This window comes from Pongo pygmaeus, chromosome 6 (genome assembly GCF_028885625.2).
Source record: "Pongo pygmaeus isolate AG05252 chromosome 6, NHGRI_mPonPyg2-v2.0_pri, whole genome shotgun sequence".
NCBI classification, from domain to species: Eukaryota; Metazoa; Chordata; class Mammalia; order Primates; family Hominidae; genus Pongo; species Pongo pygmaeus.
In genome coordinates, this window is record NC_072379.2 from 134,548,052 (window position 1) to 134,569,929 (window position 21,878).

A 21,878-nucleotide genomic window follows, 5' to 3' on the forward strand; every position below is an offset into this window, starting at 1 on the left:
GGTACAGTTACATGAGAGCACAGAGAACTCTCCTGGATGTGAAGTAGGTAACCGACATCCAAAGTAAATTACCTTTACATTTACTTGGGCAGTAGCCCCTTTCTTGAGTAAAAGTTAATCCAGAGGAAAAATTAATCCAGAGTTCTAGCTCACAGAGGGATTCTAACCCATTTTCAGCACACTACTTACACAGGACAGAGCTTGCCTTTGTGCTAAAACAAAGGCAAACAAAGTTTATTGTTTTAGGCTGGGTGCAGTGGCTCATGCTTGTAATCCCAGCACTTTGGGAGGCCAAGGCAGGCAGATCACTTGAGGTCAGGAGTTCAAGAGCAGCCTGGCCAACATGGTGAAACCCTGTCTTTACCAAAAAGACAAAAATTAGCAAGGCGTTGTGGTGCACGCCTGTAATCTCAGCTACTTGGGAGGTTGAGACAGGAGAATTGCTTGAACCTGGGGAGTAGAGGTTGCATTGAGCTGAGATTGCCCCTCTGCACTCCAGCCTGGGTGACAGTGAGACTCTGTCTCAAAAAAGAAAAAAGTATATTGTTTTAAATTAATTTTCTCTCCATTTCCCAGCAAATGCTTAGATGTTTTTTAAATAAAATTCTGTGCTGTTTTTCTTTATAGTTGAAAATATTCAGGGCGCAGGTGGCAGTCCTGTTTCCTGGGAACATTTCTTTCACTCTTTGATGCTTTACCATGAACACCTTCGGAAGGATCTTCCAAGTGCAGATAGCGTCCAGTACCGGCACCTTCCTTCCCGTGGCATCACCCAGAAGGAGCAAGATGGATTGATTGCTTTTTTGCAGCTCACGTCTACCATCGTTACTTGGGTAGGTAACTCATCCCCAGCATAATTTTATTTTTATTATAGCACAGTAGCATTTTAAGAGCCCCAAACATTTTCTTTTAATTTAAGAGTAATAAACTTAGCCTATCTAGATAGACAGATATATAGCATTCTGCCCTTAAGTTTTTTGTTTTTTGACCTCTACAGGGTGTAAGTTATGGTAGCCCTGCTCATTGGCATAATCTTAGTATAAAAATAATAGCCTGAGCCTGAAAGAAAATAGTCAGAAGGGCAAATAAGAACCAGTTGTTGGATGCATATGCTTCTAGGTTTCCAGCATAGGTGTAGAGATATATGTGTGCATTTATATGTGTGTATACATAAAGAATATTGTAATTAAAAGTTATTTACTGTATTATTTTTTCTCTCCTTATACCAAACCATTTTACCTGCCACTACCAAATTGGTCTTGTAAAAAACATTTTCATGACTGTATATAATTTCCCAACTCAGAAATATCTTTTAGTTATGTCTGTTGTTCACTAGAATAGTCTGACGTTCTCTCTGAAGGGTAGGAATAGGAACTTCTAAGTTTTTGGCTTTTCTAATAGTACTTAACATTATTAGGCATCAAAATGTCAGTTATTAACTATTTCTCACTGAATTAAAATGGAAATGGGAGGGGAGGATAGGGAAAGGTTGGTTAACATACAAGGTTACAGATAGAGAAGAAGAAAGTTCTAGTGTTCTGTAGCACTACAGGGTGAATATAACTAGCAGTAATTCATTGTATATGTTCAAAAGCCAGAACAGAGGATTTTGAATGTTCCCAACACAAAGAAATGAGAAATGTTAGAGGATGGATATCCTAATTACCCTGATTTGATCATTATGTATTGTATACATATATCAAAATATGACTCTGTACCCTATAAATATGTATAGTTATTACATATCAACTAAAAATGAAAAAAATGTTGTGATACTTGATACTGTATATCTCTATTTTTTTTTGAGAAAAGGACAAGGTATTTTTTTCATTCATACTTTATATTGCAGTATAATATATTGTTCCAGAAGGGATTTAAGATGCCTGGGTAAGATTTGTCCAACCCTTGCAGACCATTTATCTCTGTTTGTATTATTTCTCATACTTGGAACTGCAAAAGTAATTCTATAAAGTGTATTTCTCCTCCAGCTTTTTACTTTGAATGAATGAGTGATCTGATTTGATGTGTTGGTAGACTTCAAACATAAACGATAGGCTTATTTTTGTTTTAGTATATATTAAGCCTATGAGGACTCAGTATAAATGATAGCAATTTAGATGATTGCTGGTCATTTTCATAACTTTTAAAAATGGAAAGTCTCATTCTTTTTGTGTCAATTCTTAGAGTGAAAATGCTCGCTTGGCACTCTGTGAACACCCTCAGTGGACCCCTGTTGTAGTGATTCTGGGACTCCTCCAATGTAGTATTCCCCCTGTCCTAAAAGCTGAGCTACTGAAGACACTTGCAGCTTTTGGAAAATCTCCTGAAATTGCTGCTTCCCTCTGGCAGTCATTGGAATACACTCAGGTAGGGCTCTGAAGTCCCTTATTTATATTATCCCAATGTGGAAAGTTGGGCTTGATAATACCATAGAAGCAAGAACATGCGATTGGAACTTATAGTATATCATGAACATCCCAACTAGAGTTACAGTTTAGGGACTGAGCATAGCAATAGAAACTAATAGGCTTGGGTTTTTCTTTTAGATTGGTTGATAACTTCACTAGGTTACCAGAGATTGGTTCTTCATGTACTGTACCTCTCTGAAGACCTTATTTTTCGATGTCTATTAAGATATTACTAGATGGACAGAATTCATCCACTCTGTCTTTAAACCAAGCTGATGTAAGCCCTCACAAGTCACCTGCACTCATTAAATGTGGGGAATGTTTGTTTTTCTTACCTGCTCTTTCCTGCCCTATACCAGAAGAGTGAAGTATCTCTATATAGCTACATGGTCACTGGGGTTGTTTTTCCGTTAAAGGGCAGGTCTAACTGTTTGTCAAGTTTGCACCGATTTTTTTTTTTTTTTTAAGACAAGGTCTTGCTCTGTTGGCAAGGATGGAGTGAGTGCAATTGTGTGATCTCAGCTCACTGTAGCCTCCGCCTCCTGGGTTAAAGCGATTCTTGTGCCTCAGCCTCCTGAGTAGCTGAGATTACAGGCTTGCACTACCACGCCCAGCTAATTTTTGTATTTTTAGTAGAGATGGGGTTTTGCCATGTTGTCCAGGCTCGTCTTGAACTCCTGGCTTCAAGTGATCTGCCCACCTCGGCCTCCCAAAGTGCTGGGATTACAGGTGTGAGCCACCACACCCAGCCTGCAGAGAAATTTTAACAGCATCTAGAATACTTTTTATTGGTGGTTATGAAGGTTTATTGCCAGGACCATAAACTTAACTCTGGGCAGAATGGGAATGTGACAGTTGGATTTTTTGACTTCTATACCCTGAGGGAATGTACCTTTGCTGATGTGGGGAAATAAATGGATGATATAATGTTTGAAGTCTCAGTAACTTCAAAATATTAGCATTCTTTTCTCTAGAGATAAGCTCCATTAAAAATTTTCTATCAGGTATAATTATTTTATATGTGATAAAATAAAGGAAAATATGGATGCGCTTTATAGACGTATCTCTAGGAAAATGGTTAGGTGGGATATGTATATCTGTCTTGGAAGTAATACAACTTAAGGGTGTCTGGGATTCTAACTCATTATTTGTAGAAGCAAATTTTTTTTTTTTTTTTTAAAGATGGAGTTTTGCTCTTGTTGTCCAGGCTGGAGTGCAATGGGGCGATCTCGGCTCACTGCAGCCTCCACCTCCTGGGTTCAAGCGATTCCCCTGCCTCAGCCTCCTAAGTAGCTGGGATTACAGGTATGCGCCACCACGCCCAGCTAATTTTGTATTTTTAGTAGAGACGGAGTTTCTCCATGTTGGTCAGGCTGGTCTTGAACTTCCCACCTCAGGTGATCCGCCTGCCTTGGCCTCCCAAAGTGCTGGGATTACAGGCGTGAGCCACCATGCCCAGCCAGAAGCAACCATTTTGAAGCAGTAAAATACTCTAGATTATTTTCTAACATACATATCCTGAAGATGTTATTGATACGTTGTTAACATAATAATTAACAGAGTTGGGGTTTGCTGAGAGGGATTGGCTTACTATGGATACTTCACCTTTTGATTCCTGAGTGTACCAATACTTGCTAGTGTCTTATGGGCTTAGTGCTTCTTTACACCTGAAATCAAATGTGATTGGGTTTAGACATTTGTATTCTTAGAGCAACACTATTGTTTTTAAAGGATTCTACCTAATTAGTATACTTTTGATTTGCAAGAAAGTAAAGTATCATGACAGTAGGATTATTTATTATACCATAGACTACTTAGGCCCATATCGAGGTCTGGACAGAACATTTTAAGTCAAAACTTCAGCCTCCTTTAACAAGCCTGCTCTTAAGTTTACTGGCTGGGCGCAGTGACTCACGCCTGTAATCCCGGCACTTTGGGAGGCCAAGGCAGGCAGATCACCTGAGGTCAGAAGTTTGAGACCAGCCTGGCCAACATGGTGAAACCTTGTCTCTACTAAAAATACAAAAAAAAAAAATTAGCTGGGCATGGTGGCACAAGCCTGTAATCCCAGCTACTCGGGAGGCTGAGGCAGGAGAATTGCTTGAGCCCAGGAGACGGAGGTTGCAGTGAGCCAAGATCATGCCACTGTACTCCAGCTTGGCCGACACAGCGAGACTCTTGTCTCAAAAAAAGGAAAAAAAGAAGTTTACTTTTTGGGTTTTTTGTGCCATCAGTAGGGCTAGTTGTAAACAGTCCAGTATCTTGAACACTGGTGAGATTTCATCCCATAAATCCTTTTTAAAGATTCATTTCCTAGAATATCTGAGAGGCAATTTGCTGAAAAAATGTCTTGTGTGCTCTTAGAAACTACCAATTTTCAGAACCCCAGACAGTCAAAAGTTCTATCTCAACCTGGCAGAACTGCTAATGAAAGTCCATCCAGGGACTAATTGATTGTCATTTTGGTGGACATTGTGAGATCTGTGGGTCCAGTGGGTGAGGTATGTGACTATTATATTGCAAAGCCACTAATATTCATTGATGAATGAGGAATGCTCCTGACATCTACTTCTTACTATTTTAAGATACTGCAGACTGTGAGGATTCCAAGCCAAAGGCAAGCTATTGGTATCGAGGTAAAGTTTTCCTTTTAGTTTAAATGTTAATTCATTCATGCATGTAATGATAAGAAGTCTATGACTCATTGTTACCCTTTTACGTTTCCATAATTATCAAATTTAATGTATTTTTATTTGAAGGGTTTTCTGATCAGTGTTGAAATAGAGATGAAACTTTTAATAAAAGGAACCAAAATATTTCATGTTTCAGAGTTGGAAAAGGATGTTACATGGCAGCCATCCAAATGGAAAGATCTTGATTTTAACTCAATTTAATTAGATTACTTGAGTCAACCTGAAAGGAGAATTAATTATTTTCTTTTCTTTTCTCTCTAATTCTCCCTCTCTTTAAAAGAAACATTAAAGATTTCTGTTTTTAATTCAAGTTTGGGGACACTAAGTGGGAATTTGGAGTTCTTCCATCTGACTCATCTGGATTCATATAATACTTTTTTATCTTTTCCTCTAAATGAAAAACAGAAATATCTGTTATGTCTTTTGGTGTGAGTTAGCACTATTAATATGTTAATGTCTGCATAATACTCTTCACTTCATAGCTAATAGTTTTTATTACCAAGTTTTCTTTCTTTTTCTTTGGAAGGTTGAACTAAATGAAATAGAATCCCGGTGTGAAGAATACCCATTGACTCGGGCCTTTTGCCAGCTTATTAGTACCCTGGTGGAGAGCTCATTTCCTTCTAATTTGGGTGCTGGACTGCGGCCCCCTGGCTTTGACCCTTATTTGCAGTTCCTTAGAGACTCTGTGTTTCTACGATTCCGTACGAGAGCTTACCGGAGAGCAGCTGAAAAGGTTATCTTCAGAGAAAAGCTATTTTCTCCTTATGCATTTACTGCTTTTTCTTTTATCAAAAGTATATGGTGCTAAATTCATGTTAGCTTTTGAAAGGTAGTAAAATTCACAGTCTTTATTTTGAAATATCTATGAAGTGGTCTGATTAGTTTATGTGCACTAAAAAATAAGTTTGGTCATTAAAACCCAAGCACTGACATTAGTCATCAGTAATCTAATTGATAGGAGTTCATATTCATATCCTTAGTTTAACAAGTTTTGACTAAAATGGAACAAAAAGTGTCACATTTGTTGGAAACACACTACTACTGCTTATTGGAATGGTTTAGGTTAGGGATTGAAATAAGTTTAAACTTGCACAGCAGTTTCTATTGATTAGTGGCACTGGTTTGTGGAGTATTGGTTTAGTGGGAAGGAGTATTGTAATCCATTAGGCATGTCTGCCATGGATGGAAGCTGAGAGAGCACTGATCTTTATGACACATTTGCTCTGGTTGCAAGACACTAACCACTGAGCTTATATATATCATTTTATAGAATTCCAATATTACCATGAGGCAGGTACTATTTAATATTCCCATTTTACAGATGGAGGCTTAGCAAGGTTAAGGAACTTGCCTAAGGTCCAGGACCAGGATTTGAACCTAGGACTCTGATTCCAGATCCAAGCTCATAGCCACTAAGCTATGTAAGAGACTCTTCCAGGTTCTGATGTAATTCACGTTAGTCTATAATACTGTTTATTAACCTTACAGAATACCCTTGGTTGTATCTTGTAGGAACATTTCTGCTTTATTTTGGTAGTTGGCTGTTTTTGAACCTGTTGGGTTTTTTTTAGTTGTATTAATGATGATAAACATAATTTAGTTAATGCGAATTTGGAGAAATTAGGAAAATATAAAAAAAATAAGAAAAAGGCCAGGTGCAGTGGCTTACGCCTGTAGTTCCAGCACTTTCAGAGACCGAGACGGGCAGATCACTTGAGGTCAGGAGTGACCAGCCTGGCCAAACTGGTGAAATGCTGTCTCTACTAAAAATACAAAAATTAGCTGGGCGTGGTGGTGCACGGTAATCCCAGCCACTCGGGAGGCTGAGGCAGGAGAATTTGCTTGAACCGGGAAGGCGGAGGTTGCAGTGAGCTGAGATCACACCACTGCCCTCTAGCCTGGGCGGCAGAGCAAGACTCCATCTGAAAAAAAAAGGTATATATATATATATATGAAGAAATTATATCATCCTTAATTTTGTTGCCAAAGGAAGGATAACTACTTGTAGTCTTTTTCCTATGCCTGTACATTTAATTAACAATTGAGATAATTAGTTATATTACTTTGTACTTCTTTTTTCTCACTTAGCATCATGGGGATTTTTTTCATGTCCTAAGATATTCTTTGAAAACAGTCTTTTTAGTGACTGCATAAAATCTATTACTTGTATCTAGCATAGTTTATTCACTGCCCTGTCATTGGATATAGCTTGTTTTTGATATTTTGTCACAAATAATTGAAGTTCTTTTTTTTGTCAATTGCATTAGAATTTTTGCTTGCCAAGTTGTAAAAATAAGCACTGAGATGGAGTATACACTTTACTTAAGCTCTAGAACTACCTTGGTAACATATATTTCCTGATGGGAAGAAAACAATAACAGCAACCATGCCTCATTAATAAAGTCATTTCAGATGAATAATGAGTGCTGATAATTACAGCACTCATTTCATCAAAATGTTCTGATACTTTTTTACAGTTGTTTTAAATGCCTTATATGCTTTTTCTTAAAAAGGTCATTGTGATCTGAGTGTTTAGAGCATTAGTCAGCCATATTCTCTCCAGATGCTATCACTTTTCACCCATGCAGAGCCACACTTCAAGTGTTGCTGCATTTCACTGGCTGCCATTGATTTCAGTTCCACCCCAACTTACTGTAAAAAACTTTCCCTCAATTTTGTGAATTTATTTTACTTGAAAGTGTTCTTGAGATCTAATTTATATGACTATTTTAGGACACTAGCTGCTCACACAAATAGTGCTTTGGATTGAGATAAATAACAGGGTGTTAGAGGCAATTGGAATGTTTACCAGTCCTAAATCCATTATTATGTGGTAATATGCCTTTTTTATTTAAATAAAATTTTTTGAAAATTTTGGAAAATGCAAAACAGTGAATAATATAAAAATAATTAAAAAGTCATTTTATAGTCCCATTTTCTAACTCAGCCTTGATACAATTATGTGCAGTGGAAGTAATAATTTTAAAATAGTAATTCAAAAAACCACCCTGTCTACAATGACCAAACCTAGTCTTATTAAAATTCTATGTGGTGGATTTTTTAAACAAAGTTTTAATTTTACTGGCTATGCAGTTGTATATAATTTTTTTTGGCATAAGTGTTTTTCTTTACTGGTACATAGCTTTTAAATACATTTTGAATAAGAAGGCGATAATGGGAATATTTGGGGCAAGCCTACCAGTGATTGTGTCTTCTTAACCTTCTTTGACTATAGCCATGGCTGGAACCCTGGTCTGAGAATGAGAAGGCCTGGGCTCGACTTTCAGCCTGTTTGCTGCCAGGCTTTATGGTCTTGGGGAATTCATTCACTGCTCTGAGCTTCACTTGCTTCACTTATAAGGAATTTAGATGAGATGATTTCTCAGATTCTTTGCAGGCGAGCTTGTTGGAGAAAATGTGAAATGTTTGGCACTTGAAAAGTGTCCAAATTTGATGTTTAATTGTAAATTGAATATGACTAGATACTAAATGTTTTCGATGTATTAATGAATTCCAAACATCTCCTATAAAAATGTATCTTTAAGAATAATGGATTAAAAATATTTTACCTTGAAAATGAGCCAATTCATTATCTTTTAGCAAAATAAAGCAAAATGAATTGGGATTTCTATATTGCTTAGCATAAGTGAATGAAGTAGACAAGAAACTTCACTGATTTTCTGGAAAAAGAAGTGGGAAGAGTGAAAAGCCTTGCAAGGCCACCAGCTTGGTCTGTTTTATTGTTATTGACATATTTGTATCTTTCTATAGTGGGAAGTTGCTGAGGTGGTTTTGGAGGTGTTTTATAAATTGCTCAGAGATTATGAGCCTCAGCTTGAAGATTTTGTAGACCAGTTTGTGGAACTACAAGGTAAGTTAATTCTGTCACTTTCAAACAAGGTGTCAACTATTTATAATTTATAAATTGTGGCTATGTTATACATAAATTAAAAATTAGACTTTTAAATTAGAATTTAATCTTTCGTTTCATTGTTTTAATCATTTTAATTTTTCTGTTGAAGAGAAAAAATTATTGAATGGAAGATCAAGAACACTGCATTACAATTTCTTTAATGAGTTAATAGAATAGTTGACTAACTGCTTTGTGCAGATTTGCCCTTAGGAGAATTACTGCTGTGTCTCTAATTGAAACTTGCCTTTATGTATTTAGATGCCATCTAATTTACAAGTCTCATACATTTCATATAAATCAAGGGTGTGACAAAAATACTAACCCTTCATCTCTTGGCATATGTTATGTTCTATTTAGGAGAAGAAATCATAGCCTATAAGCCACCTGGATTTAGTCTGATGTATCATCTGCTGAATGAGTCACCAATGTTGGAGCTTGCTCTCAGTTTACTGGAAGAAGGAGTTAAGCAGCTTGACACCTATGCCCCCTTTCCTGGTATATGCTTAAAAGTCTTCATGTCTTGCAAACAGCTTTGATGTTTTCATCTTTTGTAAACTGAGAATTTGAAATAGATGATCTCTGAAGTCATTTTTCACTGTAAGATTCTCTCTCTGAAGTGGTGTTTTCAGTGAATCATTTAAACAAGAGTGTATTGTAAGTAAAAACAGACTAAAGTACAGAGAGAATCTCACTGTCACTGTGTTTCACTGCAGGGTCTTTTGTAGGTGAAGTGATCTTTCTATCATTTTAACATCTTTAACATCCCTAACTTTAAAGTACTTTTTTGTCCGTCCCCCACCTCATAAAATTTTTAAAAGCACTTACTATAGTGCTTGATACATAGTGGTCAATAAATTTTACTTGTTATTATTACCACTAATTATTATTTATTGAATGCTTACTATGTATTTGGCTCTTTTAAAAGCACATTGCATACATTAATGCATTCAATGTATCCAAAAATGTGTTAGATCTTCTTATTTCCATTTAACAAATAAAGAAGCTGAAATACTGGCTTTCCCTATCAAGTGTGGGAGCTTGGATTTGAACCTAGTCAGCTTGGCTCCAGAGCTCATGCTTTTTACCACGATGCTGTATTACCTCTACTTAATGTGGCTGTGATCAAAATGAGAAAAGAGATTATAAACATATGTATAGTCAGAATATACAGATAAGACACTATAGGAAGAATTAGGCCACAATTTTAAATTTGATTGGTAAGATTATGGGTGATCCTTGTTTCTATTTTCTGCTTTATTTTCCACAATGATTTTGTCTTACTTTAGATCAGAGTTTCTCAATTTTGGCACCATTGACAGTTTGGGCTGAATACTTCTTTGTTGTGGATGATGTCCTGTGTATTGTAAGCTGGATGCCAGTAGCACATTTCCAGTTAGGATAACTAGAAGTGTCTCGAGACATTGTCAGATGTGCCCTGGGGCTCAGCCACCCCATTCTGAGAACCGTTGCTCTAAACAATAAGGGAAAAGATAAAGAAGTGACTTGAGAATCCATTCCATGGGAGTTTTCTGGATTGCAAAATAACGATGACTTGCATAGATGAATGATTTTGTGAAGTTGGAGCTGAAATTTTGAAACAATGAGAGCATAAATCTCTAGGTTTTGCTGCTGAAAGTTGGAAATAAGAGTCTAAATCTCTAGATCTGAAAATCTAAAACTTGTCATTTGTCTTGTTTTCCTAAGAATTGACTGTGAGTTTTTAAGATAAATTTATAACTTTCTAACTTTATTTTTGGTTGATAGGGAAAAAACACCTGGAGAAAGCAGTACAGCATTGCCTTGCACTTCTCAATCTTACTCTGCAAAAGGAAAATCTTTTTATGGACCTTCTCAGAGAGAGTCAACTGGCTCTAATAGTCTGTCCTTTAGAACAGCTTTTGCAGGGAATTAATCCCAGAACTAAGAAGGCAGATAATGTGGTAAACATTGCCAGGTAAGTTACCTTTGTAGGTAGAGAAATGAAGTAAACAGATAGACATTCTAGCTTTGATTTTCAAATCTGGTTAGGTATCTAGTGCATCACCTTTTTTTTTATTTTTGCCTCATTTTACTTTTTTTTTTTTTTTTTTTTTTTGAGACAGAGTCTCGCTCTGTCGTCCAGGCTGGAGTGCAGTGGCATGATCTCAGCTCACTGCAAGCTCTGCCTCCTGGATTCAAGCGATTCTCCTGCCTCAGCCTCCTGAGTAGCTGGGATTACAGGTGAGCGCCACCATGCCCGGCTATTTTTGTATTTTTAGTAGAGATGGGGTTTCACCATGTTGGTCAGGCTGGTCTCGAACTCCTGACCTCATGATCCACCCGCCTCAGCCTCCCAAAGTGCTGGGATTATAGGCGTGAGCCACTGCGCCTGGCCTCATTTTACTGTTGCCTTCTCTAGCTACCCTGATTTTAATTACTCTGAACTTTACAATTTCTTCTCTTCTATGTTCTAAAAATCTAAGTCTATTTTTTTTATTTATTTATTTTTTTTTTGAGACAGCATTTCACTCTGTCACCCAGACTGGAGTGCAGTGGTACAATCTTGGCTCACTGCAACCTTCACCTCCCAGGCTCAGGCGATTCTCCCTCCTCAGCCTTCCCAGTAGCTGGGACTATAGATGTGCACCACCACACCCAGCTAATTTTTGTATTTGTAATAGAGATGGGCTTTCACCATATTGGCCAGGCTGGTCTCAAACTCCTGACCTCAAGCAGTCCGCCCACCTCAGCCTCCCAAAGTGCTGGGATTACAGGTGTGAGCTACTGTGCCCACCCGAAATCTCTAAGTCTAAAATGACAATATTGTCTGTCTCCTGTAGGGAAACTAGGTGTTTGGAGGATAGGGCTGGAAAGGAAGCAAACTTTTCACAGAAAACTTGAGCTTTCTGGTGGTTTGGTGTTCTGTGGCTTATAGAAGCATCACCCTGATCTCTGCTTTCAGCGTCACATGGCAGTTTCCCTGTGTGTGTATGTTTGTGTCTGAATTTACCCTTTTTATGAGGACACCAGTCATATTTTATTAGGGCCTCCTTAATGGCCTCGTCTGAACTCGATTGACTATATATGCAAAGACCCTACTTTCAAATAAGGTCACTGGGTTAGCCAGACTTCACATGAGGATTTTGGTGGCAGGGACATGATTCAACCCCTAACAGACTGCATCTATTTAGAAGGGGACAGGTTTTCCTAATTTACCTTGAAGTGCTGTATGGGCAGGGGAAGCCCTGGTTCTAAATTTTCTTTATTGAGAATAGTGAGACACCAAAAATTTTATCACTGTTTCTCAAATGTTTTCTTTTTTTTAAAGATACCTATATCATGGCAATACTAATCCAGAATTGGCTTTTGAAAGTGCCAAGATCCTCTGTTGTATCTCTTGCAACTCTAATATTCAGATAAAGTTGGTTGGAGATTTCACACATGACCAGGTAACTGATTTTGTTGCTGTTGTTATTTTTTGGTGCATTTTGCGTTTTGACTATATGGAAGTTCTAGTGTCTATGGAGGAATCATATTCTTGGTTGTGGAAAAATTCATTAAAAGTAAGTATATTTGTATAGGATGGGTGATAACCTACCCACGAACTTGGCTATGACTTATCTTTGAAGATAATGCTATTCACAGTGATACTGCATGATTATGGTATGTGGCACACAGCTACCCTAGGTACATGACCACTGCTACTCTCAGCACGTTCAAAATGATTAGGTTTGCTGTTAACTTGTTTGTTTACTGCTCCTGACCTGTCAGTTGCCTGTGTTCTAAGTGAGCCGTCTGCAAGTTCTGAATATCTCGTTGTTGTGAGTTGTCTACTTCACTGGTTTTCTTGTGATCCACCTGTGTGTCACTTCATTTGATGACACTGTAGAGTGTTTTTAGGAGTTCCTCTTTTTATTCAAGTTATAATAGTTCTGTTCACTGAATACCTACAATTACGGAATCTGCTTTTTTTTTCTTTATGAACATTTCATCCCATTGTATCTTTATGTTGGAAATCACTGCTTTAGCTAGTTGAAGAATTCTTTTTTTCTTCTTTTGAGACAGGAACTCGCTCTGTCACCCAGGCTGGAGTGCAGTGGCACAATCTCAGCTCACTGCAGCCTCTGCCCCTGGGCTCAAGCGATCCTACAGGTGCATGCCACCACGCCCAGCTAGTTTTTTTGTATTACTGGGTTTTACCATGTTGCCCAGGCTGGTCTCGAATTCTAGAGCTCGAGCAGTGTGCCCATCTCAGCCTCCCAAAGTGCTGGGATTACAGGCCTGAGCCACCGTGCCTGGCCTCGTTGAAGGATTTTATTGTGTAGTCCTTCATAGAGTCCCTATTTTGAAATAAGGACTCTTCTGGCATGTTGGATGGCACAGATCTTGTTTTGCGTGTTATAGTCCCTCACATCTAGTACCTTTAGCATCCCTAGATACCACTGTCTGTCAGTAGTAACTTCTAGATGTGATTACTTAGATGACTCCACTTATTTCTAAGTTCCCTTTGGAGTGGTGGTACCACCCAGCATGAGAACCACCGTAAGAGGTGTAAGTCTCATCTGTGGCTTATGGATGAGGTTTATGAAACCATGTGATAATCAGGGGATGCTGAAGGTTTTCGATGTGCTGATTTTTGGGTTGATTTTGGTATAAATTGTTATTACTGATTTAACATCCTCCTAGATTATTAAAGGCAAAATCAGCTCAGAAATAGAAAACGGGTGATAAGTAATACATTTCTAAAGAGAGAAGATGAAAATTTTATTTTACATTTTAGTTAAGATCTCGTAACACTGACTATATAATGAAGAGGTCAGTAAACAGCAATTTCATGTGATTTTTTTTTTTTTAAACTAGCTTGATGGTTTGGGAAGGAAAATTAGGAAGCAAGTTTTGAAATCCATGAATTTATAAAACTTTTGTTTCTTTAATTATTTGTATAGAGAGCTAACTTATGGGAACTTAAGGAACTGAGTTTTCTATTAAAAATGTAACTAAAACGTAAATACCTAAGCAGATTTGCCTATTTTTCTTTATGGATGAATGTTTATATATATCAATCATAGTTTTTCTAATATTTAGAAATCTGTAATAATTTGTCATTTTTTACCTTCATGTTACTTCAGAGTATAAGTCAGAAACTAATGGCTGGATTTGTGGAGTGTTTGGATTGTGAAGATGCAGAAGAATTTGTACGTCTGGAAGAGGGTATGCCTTAGATTAATGTGCATACATGCATTCTTTTACTTTTTATATATGCTTAATTTAAAGAAAACACTTGTAATTGTTAACTGTTTAGTGATGGTGTAAGAGAAATTGAGAATTTGCTAGAATACAGGTTGAGAATGCAAAATCCAAAATAAAATCTGAAACCTTTTGACCACCACCAACATGACTCTCAAAGGAAATGCTCATTGGTTCATTTTGGATTTTGGATTTTTGGATTAGGGATGCTCAACCTGTATAATGCAAATATTCTAAAATTCAAAAAAATCTGAAATCTAAAGCACTTCTAGTCCCACACATTTCAGATAAAGGGTACTCAACTTGTAAATTCATAAGGTTTTTAGGATTCCTCTTTAAATAAATCTGAAATGAATGTGATAGATAATCAGGCAAACGATCTAAAGAAAACATGGAGTTGGAATACAAGTTTTGTATTTTTTATTTGATTTATATTAACTTTCCATTGTTTTGTAATTTTGTTTTGTGATTTCTGCATTAAGGATCAGAACTTGAAAAGAAATTAGTTGCAATTCGTCATGAAACAAGAATCCACATCTTGAATCTTCTCATTACCTCTCTGGAATGCAATCCACCCAATCTTGCTCTCTACTTGTTGGGCTTTGAATTGAAGAAACCTGTCAGTACTACAAACCTACAAGATCCAGGTATAGCCTAAGACATAAAGGCATTTCTTTCCTTCCATATTTGTGTATCTCAGGGGTCACTGATTGCATTCTGGGCTCATGGGATAATTCATTGAAAGAAAAAGTGTAAGAAAGGTAATGTGATGGATGGGTCAGTCTTTAGGGCTTAGAACAAGACTGGACAAACTGAGCTATAGAGAATCAGCCTTTATCAATTTTCTGTATCAGTATTTGAAAGAGTGTTTACAGTACATCATATATTTAAAGAATTTAACTTTTGAAAAGGCAGTCTAAGATTTTAATGCAGCAATTCTAAAAGAAAAGTTGAATTTCTTTCTGGTTTCATGCAGGAGTGTTAGGTTGCCCTCGGACATGCCTTCACGCCATTCTAAACATCTTGGAGAAAGGAACGGAAGGGAGAACAGGCCCAGTGGCAGTGCGAGAATCTCCTCAACTGGCTGAGCTATGTTACCAGGTACACAGAAAACTGTGTTTTGTGGTACTAAATAGAAGAAACTTGACCAGGTGCATGAGTATGCCACAGATATGACAGTATAACAGTAGGACTTAGTTGAAATGAGTTCATTTAGCAATTTGACCTGTCTTTCATTTGTGGATAAAATCCGTAAAGCACAAACCCCAAGTTCTTATAGACCCAAATCTTACGTTAATCACTTGAAAAATAGAGGAAATTAGATTTTTGTGATGGATTTTTACCAGTAGTGTAGAAACTTTCCAACAGTGCTGTGTTTAAAGTAGCTCCTCTGATGGGTCAGAAGACCTCTGGTTCCCATCTCTGCCCCGTGACAGGTGAAGTCACCTTGGGCATGGCATGAAAAACTCTGAGTCTGAGTTTTTCAAGCTGTGAAATAGACTGTTGAGAGACTTCAATGAGAATATCAGTGAAAGCACTTTTTTTTTTTTAAGAAGGGGTCTCACCGTCACCCAGGCTGGAGTGCAGTGGTGTGATCACAGCTCATCACAGCCTCAACCTCCCCTGGATCAGATGATCCTCCACCTTAGCCTCCCAAGTAGCTGGGACTATATGTGTGTCCCACCATGCATGACTAATTTTTGTATTTTTAGTAGAGATGGTGTTTTGCCACATTGCCCAGGCTGGGAAAGCACTTTTTTTTTTTTTTTGATATGGAGTCTCGCTCTGTTGCCCAGGCTGGAGTGCTGTGGTGTGATCCTGGCTCACTGCAACCTCTGCCTCCCAGGCTCAAGCGATTCTCCTGCCTCAGCCTCCCAAGTAGCTGGGACTACAGGTGTGCCCACCATGCCCAGCTAATTTTTGTATTTTTAGTATAGACAGGGTTTCATCATGTTGGCCAGGATGGTCTCAATCTCTTGACCTTGTGATCCACCTGCCTCGGCCTCCCAAAGTGCTGGGATTATAGGCATGAGCCACCGCGCCTGGCCAGAAAGCACTTTTTAATAACCAAATAAATTAAGAAGTCCTGTATACAACTATGTTAGGTGGTAGAATGTCAGATTAACATTTAAACTATAATGAGGGCTGGGCCTGGGCATGGTGGCTTACGCCCATAACCCCAGCACTTTGGGAGGCTGGGGTGGTCTGGATCACTTGAGGCCAGGAGTTGGAGACCAGCCTGGGAAACATGGCAAAACCTTGTCTCTGCTGAAAATACAAAAATTAGCTGGGCATGGTGGCACGTGCCTGTAATCCCAGCTACTTGAGAGGCTGGAGCATGAGAATTGCTTGAACCCAGGAGGTAGAGGTTGCAGTGAGCCGAGATCATGCCACTGCACTCCAGCTGGGTGGCAAAGTGAGACTCTGTCTCAAAAAAAATAAAAATAAATACATAAGTAAACTATAATGAGAACTTTCATTTCGCTTGTTCACTTTTGTTTATTGTTTTATTCATTTTATAAGTGTTTTAAGAACTAGGCTTGGCCGGGCACAGTCACTCACGCCTGTAATCCCAGCACTTTGGGAGGCTGAGGTGAGCAGATCACCTGAGGTTAGGAGTTGGAGACCAGCCTGGCCAACATGGTGAAACCCCATCTCTACTAAAAACACAAAAAAAATTAGCTGGGCCTGGTTGTGGACGCCTGTAATCCCAGCTCCTCAGGAGGCTGAGGCAGGAGAATTGCTTGTACCTGGGAGGCAGAGGTTACAGTGAACCTAGATCGTGCCACTGTACTCCAGCCTTGACAACAAGAGTGAAACTCCGTCTCAAAAAAAAAAAAGAACTAGGCTTTATAAGCTGTGACTAATTTCTCAATTTAAGTGTTACCCTAAATTTACATTTTTATGATAAGAAATAGTGGATCATGAGGTCAGGAGATCAAAACCATCCTGGTTAACATGGTGAAACCCTGTCTCTACTAAAAATACAAAAATTCATCCTGGCTAACACAGTGAAACCCCATCTCTACTAAAAACACAAAAAATTAGCCGGGCATGGTGGCAGGTGCCTGTAGTCCCAGCTACTCGGGAGGCTGAGGCAGGAGAATGGCGTGAACCCGGGAGGCGGAGCTTGCAGTGAGCCGAGATCACGCCACTGCACTCCAGCCTAGGCGACAGAGCAAGACTCTGTCCCCCCCCCAAAAAAAAACAAACCCAAAAATTATCCGGGCGTGGTGGTGGTGTGTGCCTGTAGTCCCAGCTACTTGGGAGGCTGAGGTGGGAGAATGGCGTGAACCTGCGAGGCAGAGCTTGCGGTGAGCCGAGATCACACCACTGCACTCCAGCCTGGGCAACAGAGCGAGACCCCGTCTCAAAAAAAAAAAAAAAAAGAAAAAGAAATGCATCACTAACCTCTTAGTGTTACTGGCATGGAGATTTTTCTTTGTTAATCTCCTGCTTTTCTTTTTGTAATTGTTTACTATCTTTTCTGTCCTCTGGCTGGCCAAACATCCCTTCACTGTAAGTACTATAGCTAGGTTTTCCTGTAAATCAAAATTAATTCTTCCTTAATGGGGGAACAAATTTGATGTACATATTAGTACAGATTTACAGAATTTGGTATATAAGTAGAAACAACTGATAAGCTTAACACCTAGGCTAATGGCAGGTAGAGTAAATGAATGAAGCCAGGGTCCAGTTAAGGGAGCAGGAGGAAAGGAGAATCTGGCAGACTGGAGAGCACGTGCCTTCCTACTCATCCCTGGCTTATTTTACCATGCCAGAGTGCAGGATTTGTTGGGCCAGATTGTCTGAATTTTTATTTTTATTTATTCATTTTTAAAAGGATTTGGAAATCTGAATTTTTGTGAAAGTTGTTCTAATTTTTAGGACACTATACTAGCCAAGGAAAACATGTCCATACCAGCAGTTTACCAGTGTATAACATACTCTCTGTTGTCGTTGTTGTTGTTGTTACTGTTTTTTGAGATGGAGTCTCACTCTATTGCCCAGGTGGAGTGCAGTGGCGCGATCTCAGCTCACTGCAACCTCCACCTCCCAGGTTCAAATGATTCTCCTGCCTCAGCCTCCCAAATAGCAGGGATTACAGGCATGTGCCATCACACCCGGCTAATTTTGTATTTTTAGTAGAGAGGGAGCTTCACCATGTTGTCCAAGCTGGTCTCAAACTCCTGACCTTAGGTGATCCACACGCCTTGGCCTCCCAAAGTGCTGAGATTACAGGCCTGAGCCACCGCGCTCGGCCATAACATATGCTCTGTGACCTTGCTACTCAGATATGGCCCAGGGACCAGTGTCATCAGCATTATCTCCTAGGAGCTTATTAGTGCAGAATCTGAGGCCCCACTTTAGACCTGATGAGTCAGGATCTGCATTTTTACAGAAAGCTCCATTTATAACTAAATATACTCCCTTTACCTACATGTTTGTACTTCACCCTGCTTCAGAAAAAAATTTAAACCTCTAAGTAAGAAGAGCTTGTTAGTTTAAATAAATCTGATTGTAGCAAAGGGAAGTGGTCCTTATTGATACCTTCCTTGTCCTGCAACACAAGGGCTTCTGGGTGAAGAAGTTGAGGCCTGGTGCCTTTGCCCTCTTTTCTTTAAGAACGGAGATTTCTTCTACCTGGTCCCTGGTCTTGGAAACCAGGAAGGATATAGGCCACATCTTAATAAAATGGCTTTCAGTGCTTTTCGAACTCACTTTTTGTGTCCTTCTCTTCTTTTTTTTTGGGGGGGCGGCGGGGAACAGAGTCTTGCTCTGTTGCCTAGCCTGGAGTGCAGTGGTGTGGTCTCAGCTCACTGCAACCTCCATCTCCCAGGTTTAAGCAATTCTCGTGCCTCAGTCTCCCAAGTAGCTGGGATTACAGGCGTCCCCGGGCCACCACGCCTGGATAATTTTTGTATTTTTAGTGGAGACGGGGTTTCACCATGTTGGCCAGGGTGGTCTCATACCCCTGACCTCAGGTGATCCGTCCACCTTGGCCTCCCAAAGTCTTTGCTGGGATTACATGCGTGAGTCACTGTGCCTGGCAGTTCTCTTCTAATAGTATTATTTCTTCCACTTGTTAGAGTATCTTCTTGTGTTTTCTTAACTCCCCCAGTAATACACCTAACTGATTTTGTTTTGAGAAGTTCAGTATTAGCTTAAGTTTTTGTTCGTTTATAGAATATCAAAACAGTATCAAAACTGTTTGAAAGGTCAATGTACATCTGTGGCAGAGCTGCTTACTCTTTTCCTTGTCTTCTTTCTCTTTGTGTATATACATTGTTTATAGTTGTATTCAGTATACATGAAATTTTGTGTCTTTTTTACTCCTCTCTGTATAAACTTTCTGTGCTGCAACAATGTAAATTACATTCAGGTTGTTTCCAGTTTTTTTTTACTCTGCTGTAGCTAACAAAAATACAAAAATTAGCCAGAGGTTGTGCCATGTGCCTGTTAATCTCAGGTACTTCGGAGGCTGAGGCAGGAGAATCGCTTGAACCTGGGAGGCGGCAGTTGTAAATAAATAAATTACCTTTGGTTGTTTTATATTTTTCTTAATATATTTCCAGGCGGGCGCTGTGGGTCACACCTGTAATCCCAGCACTTTGGGAGGCTGAGGCGGGTGGATCACAAGGTCAGGAGATCAAGACCATCCTGGCTAACACGGTGAAACTCCGTCTCTACTAAAAATACAAAAACAAAAAATTAGCCGGGTATGGTGGTGGGCACCTGTAGTCCCAGCTACTCAGGAGGCTGAGGCGGGAGAATGGCGTGAACCTGGGACGTGGAGCTTGCAGTGAGCCGAGATCGCACCACTGCACTCTAGCCTGGGCGACAGAACGAAACTGCATCTCAAAAAAAACAAAAGAAAAAAAAAACCAGAATATATCTCCAGACAAGGGTTTATAGTCAGTTCTCGTTATTCACAGTAGTTGTGTTTTATAAAGTCATTGTGAAAACTGAATTGGTGAATTCATTGCCCCTATGGAAAATACAGGCTAGGATTCCTGCAAGTGTCTGGTTCCAATATTCTTGTCAACTGATGAATTCATAATCATGTTTTATGTGTGTTTCTGTTTAAAGACACCTTACTTAATGTAGTTGATTCATTACCATTAAACTCATAGCCAACAGCACTATAACTCAGCCTGAATGAAATTTATCTAATGTAGTATTTTATCTTAAAGTCATATCACAGCCTTTTTGTACTTAGGAACACAAGGCGGCATTTCAGCACTATGCTTGGGGGCTGTTTTAAACAGCAGAATCAACAAAAAGCACAAAAATGCGAAAACCGTGGCACTAAATAGACCATTTAAACAACGTTTTTTATAGTATGATAGCTGGAACAGGAAAAGCATTGCTCCATTTGAGAGCATGAGAGTTTGGTGACTGCAGTTTGTAGCTGTTCTCCCACGCATGAAGGACCACACTGCAAGTATTGATTTTGGGATTTTAAATAAATTTTAGCATGTTAGGTGAATTTGCAAATATGGAATCTGTAAATAATGAAGATTGACTGTGTCGGGTCAAAGACTATCAAGAGTTTTGACTTTAGATTTTAATTCACAAGTAGTCATAACAATTATACTAGGTATTAATAGTGCTCAGAATAAACATGTCTTAAAGTGCCTGGTACATGGAAAGCATCTAATAAATGTTCATATTAGCCACACATGGTGGCATGCAATTACTGTAGTCTCAGCTACTCAGAAGGCTGAGCTGGCAGGATCACTTGAGCCCAGGAGGTTGAGGCTGCAGTGAGCTGTGATTGCACCACTGTACTCCAACCTGGGTGACAGAGTGAGACCCTGACTCAAAAAAAAAAAAAAAAAATTTTGCTGATTTTTAATATGATACCTACCTATTATCATCTTGATTTTTTTTTTTAACTCCTGAAAACAGATGGACATTTTTTATTATGGGCTATTTTTATTTTTCTTATATAAAATGTCTTTTACCATTTGGGCTACTTTTACCATTTGGGCTACTTAGATCTTTATGTTATTCATATCTGTAATGGAGATCTTTATATATATTAGAGCTAGCAACTTTTTCTTATATTTAATATAAGAACTTTTTTCTCTTATCTATTCTTTTTTGTTAAATTTTTATTCAGTTTATTGTTATTTAGTTGAATTTATGGATCTTCTTTGTAATTTCTGCATTTGCTTTAGTTTTGGTAATTTTAATCTTCCTGAGGTTGAGATGTAACTCGTATGGTTCTCAGAAGTTATTTTCAAGTAATTTGCTGCTAATAATTTTTTTTCTTTTCTTTTCTTTTTTTTTTTTTGAGACAGGGTCTTGCCCTGTCACCAGGCTGGAGTGCGGTGTCATGATCTTGGCTCACTGCAACCTCCACCTCCGGGGTTTAAGTGATTAATCTGCCTCAGCCTTCCGAGTAGTTGGGATTACAGGCACACGCCACCATGCCTGGCTAATTTTTGTATTTTTATAGAGTCGGAGTTTCACCATGTTGAGCAGACTGGTCTCAAACTCCTGACCTCAAGTAATCTGCCCACCTCAGCCTCCCAGTGTTGGGAGGTGAGCCACCGTGCCCGGCCTGCTACTAGTAATTAAGCTAAAATACTAAAATGTACTATATGTGTATAGTAAAATTAACTATAT

At 38.8% G+C, this 21,878-nt stretch overlaps 1 protein-coding gene across 2 annotated transcripts in view; it reads left to right on the forward strand.

Annotated features, from left to right (window-relative positions):
* NUP205 (nucleoporin 205) overlaps nucleotides 1–21,878 on the forward strand; it is a 94,643-nt gene that overhangs the window by 36,706 nt on the left and 36,059 nt on the right. For both annotated transcript variants that reach the window (XM_054493782.2, XM_063667861.1), the window contains exons 12-22: nucleotides 628–833; nucleotides 2,185–2,367; nucleotides 4,994–5,044; nucleotides 5,628–5,837; nucleotides 8,876–8,975; nucleotides 9,375–9,512; nucleotides 10,782–10,971; nucleotides 12,325–12,445; nucleotides 14,126–14,207; nucleotides 14,726–14,890; nucleotides 15,220–15,344. In XM_054493782.2, coding sequence (XP_054349757.1) covers nucleotides 628–833; nucleotides 2,185–2,367; nucleotides 4,994–5,044; nucleotides 5,628–5,837; nucleotides 8,876–8,975; nucleotides 9,375–9,512; nucleotides 10,782–10,971; nucleotides 12,325–12,445; nucleotides 14,126–14,207; nucleotides 14,726–14,890; nucleotides 15,220–15,344 — 1,571 coding nt within the window. The remainder of the gene's footprint in view (nucleotides 1–627; nucleotides 834–2,184; nucleotides 2,368–4,993; nucleotides 5,045–5,627; nucleotides 5,838–8,875; nucleotides 8,976–9,374; nucleotides 9,513–10,781; nucleotides 10,972–12,324; nucleotides 12,446–14,125; nucleotides 14,208–14,725; nucleotides 14,891–15,219; nucleotides 15,345–21,878) is intronic.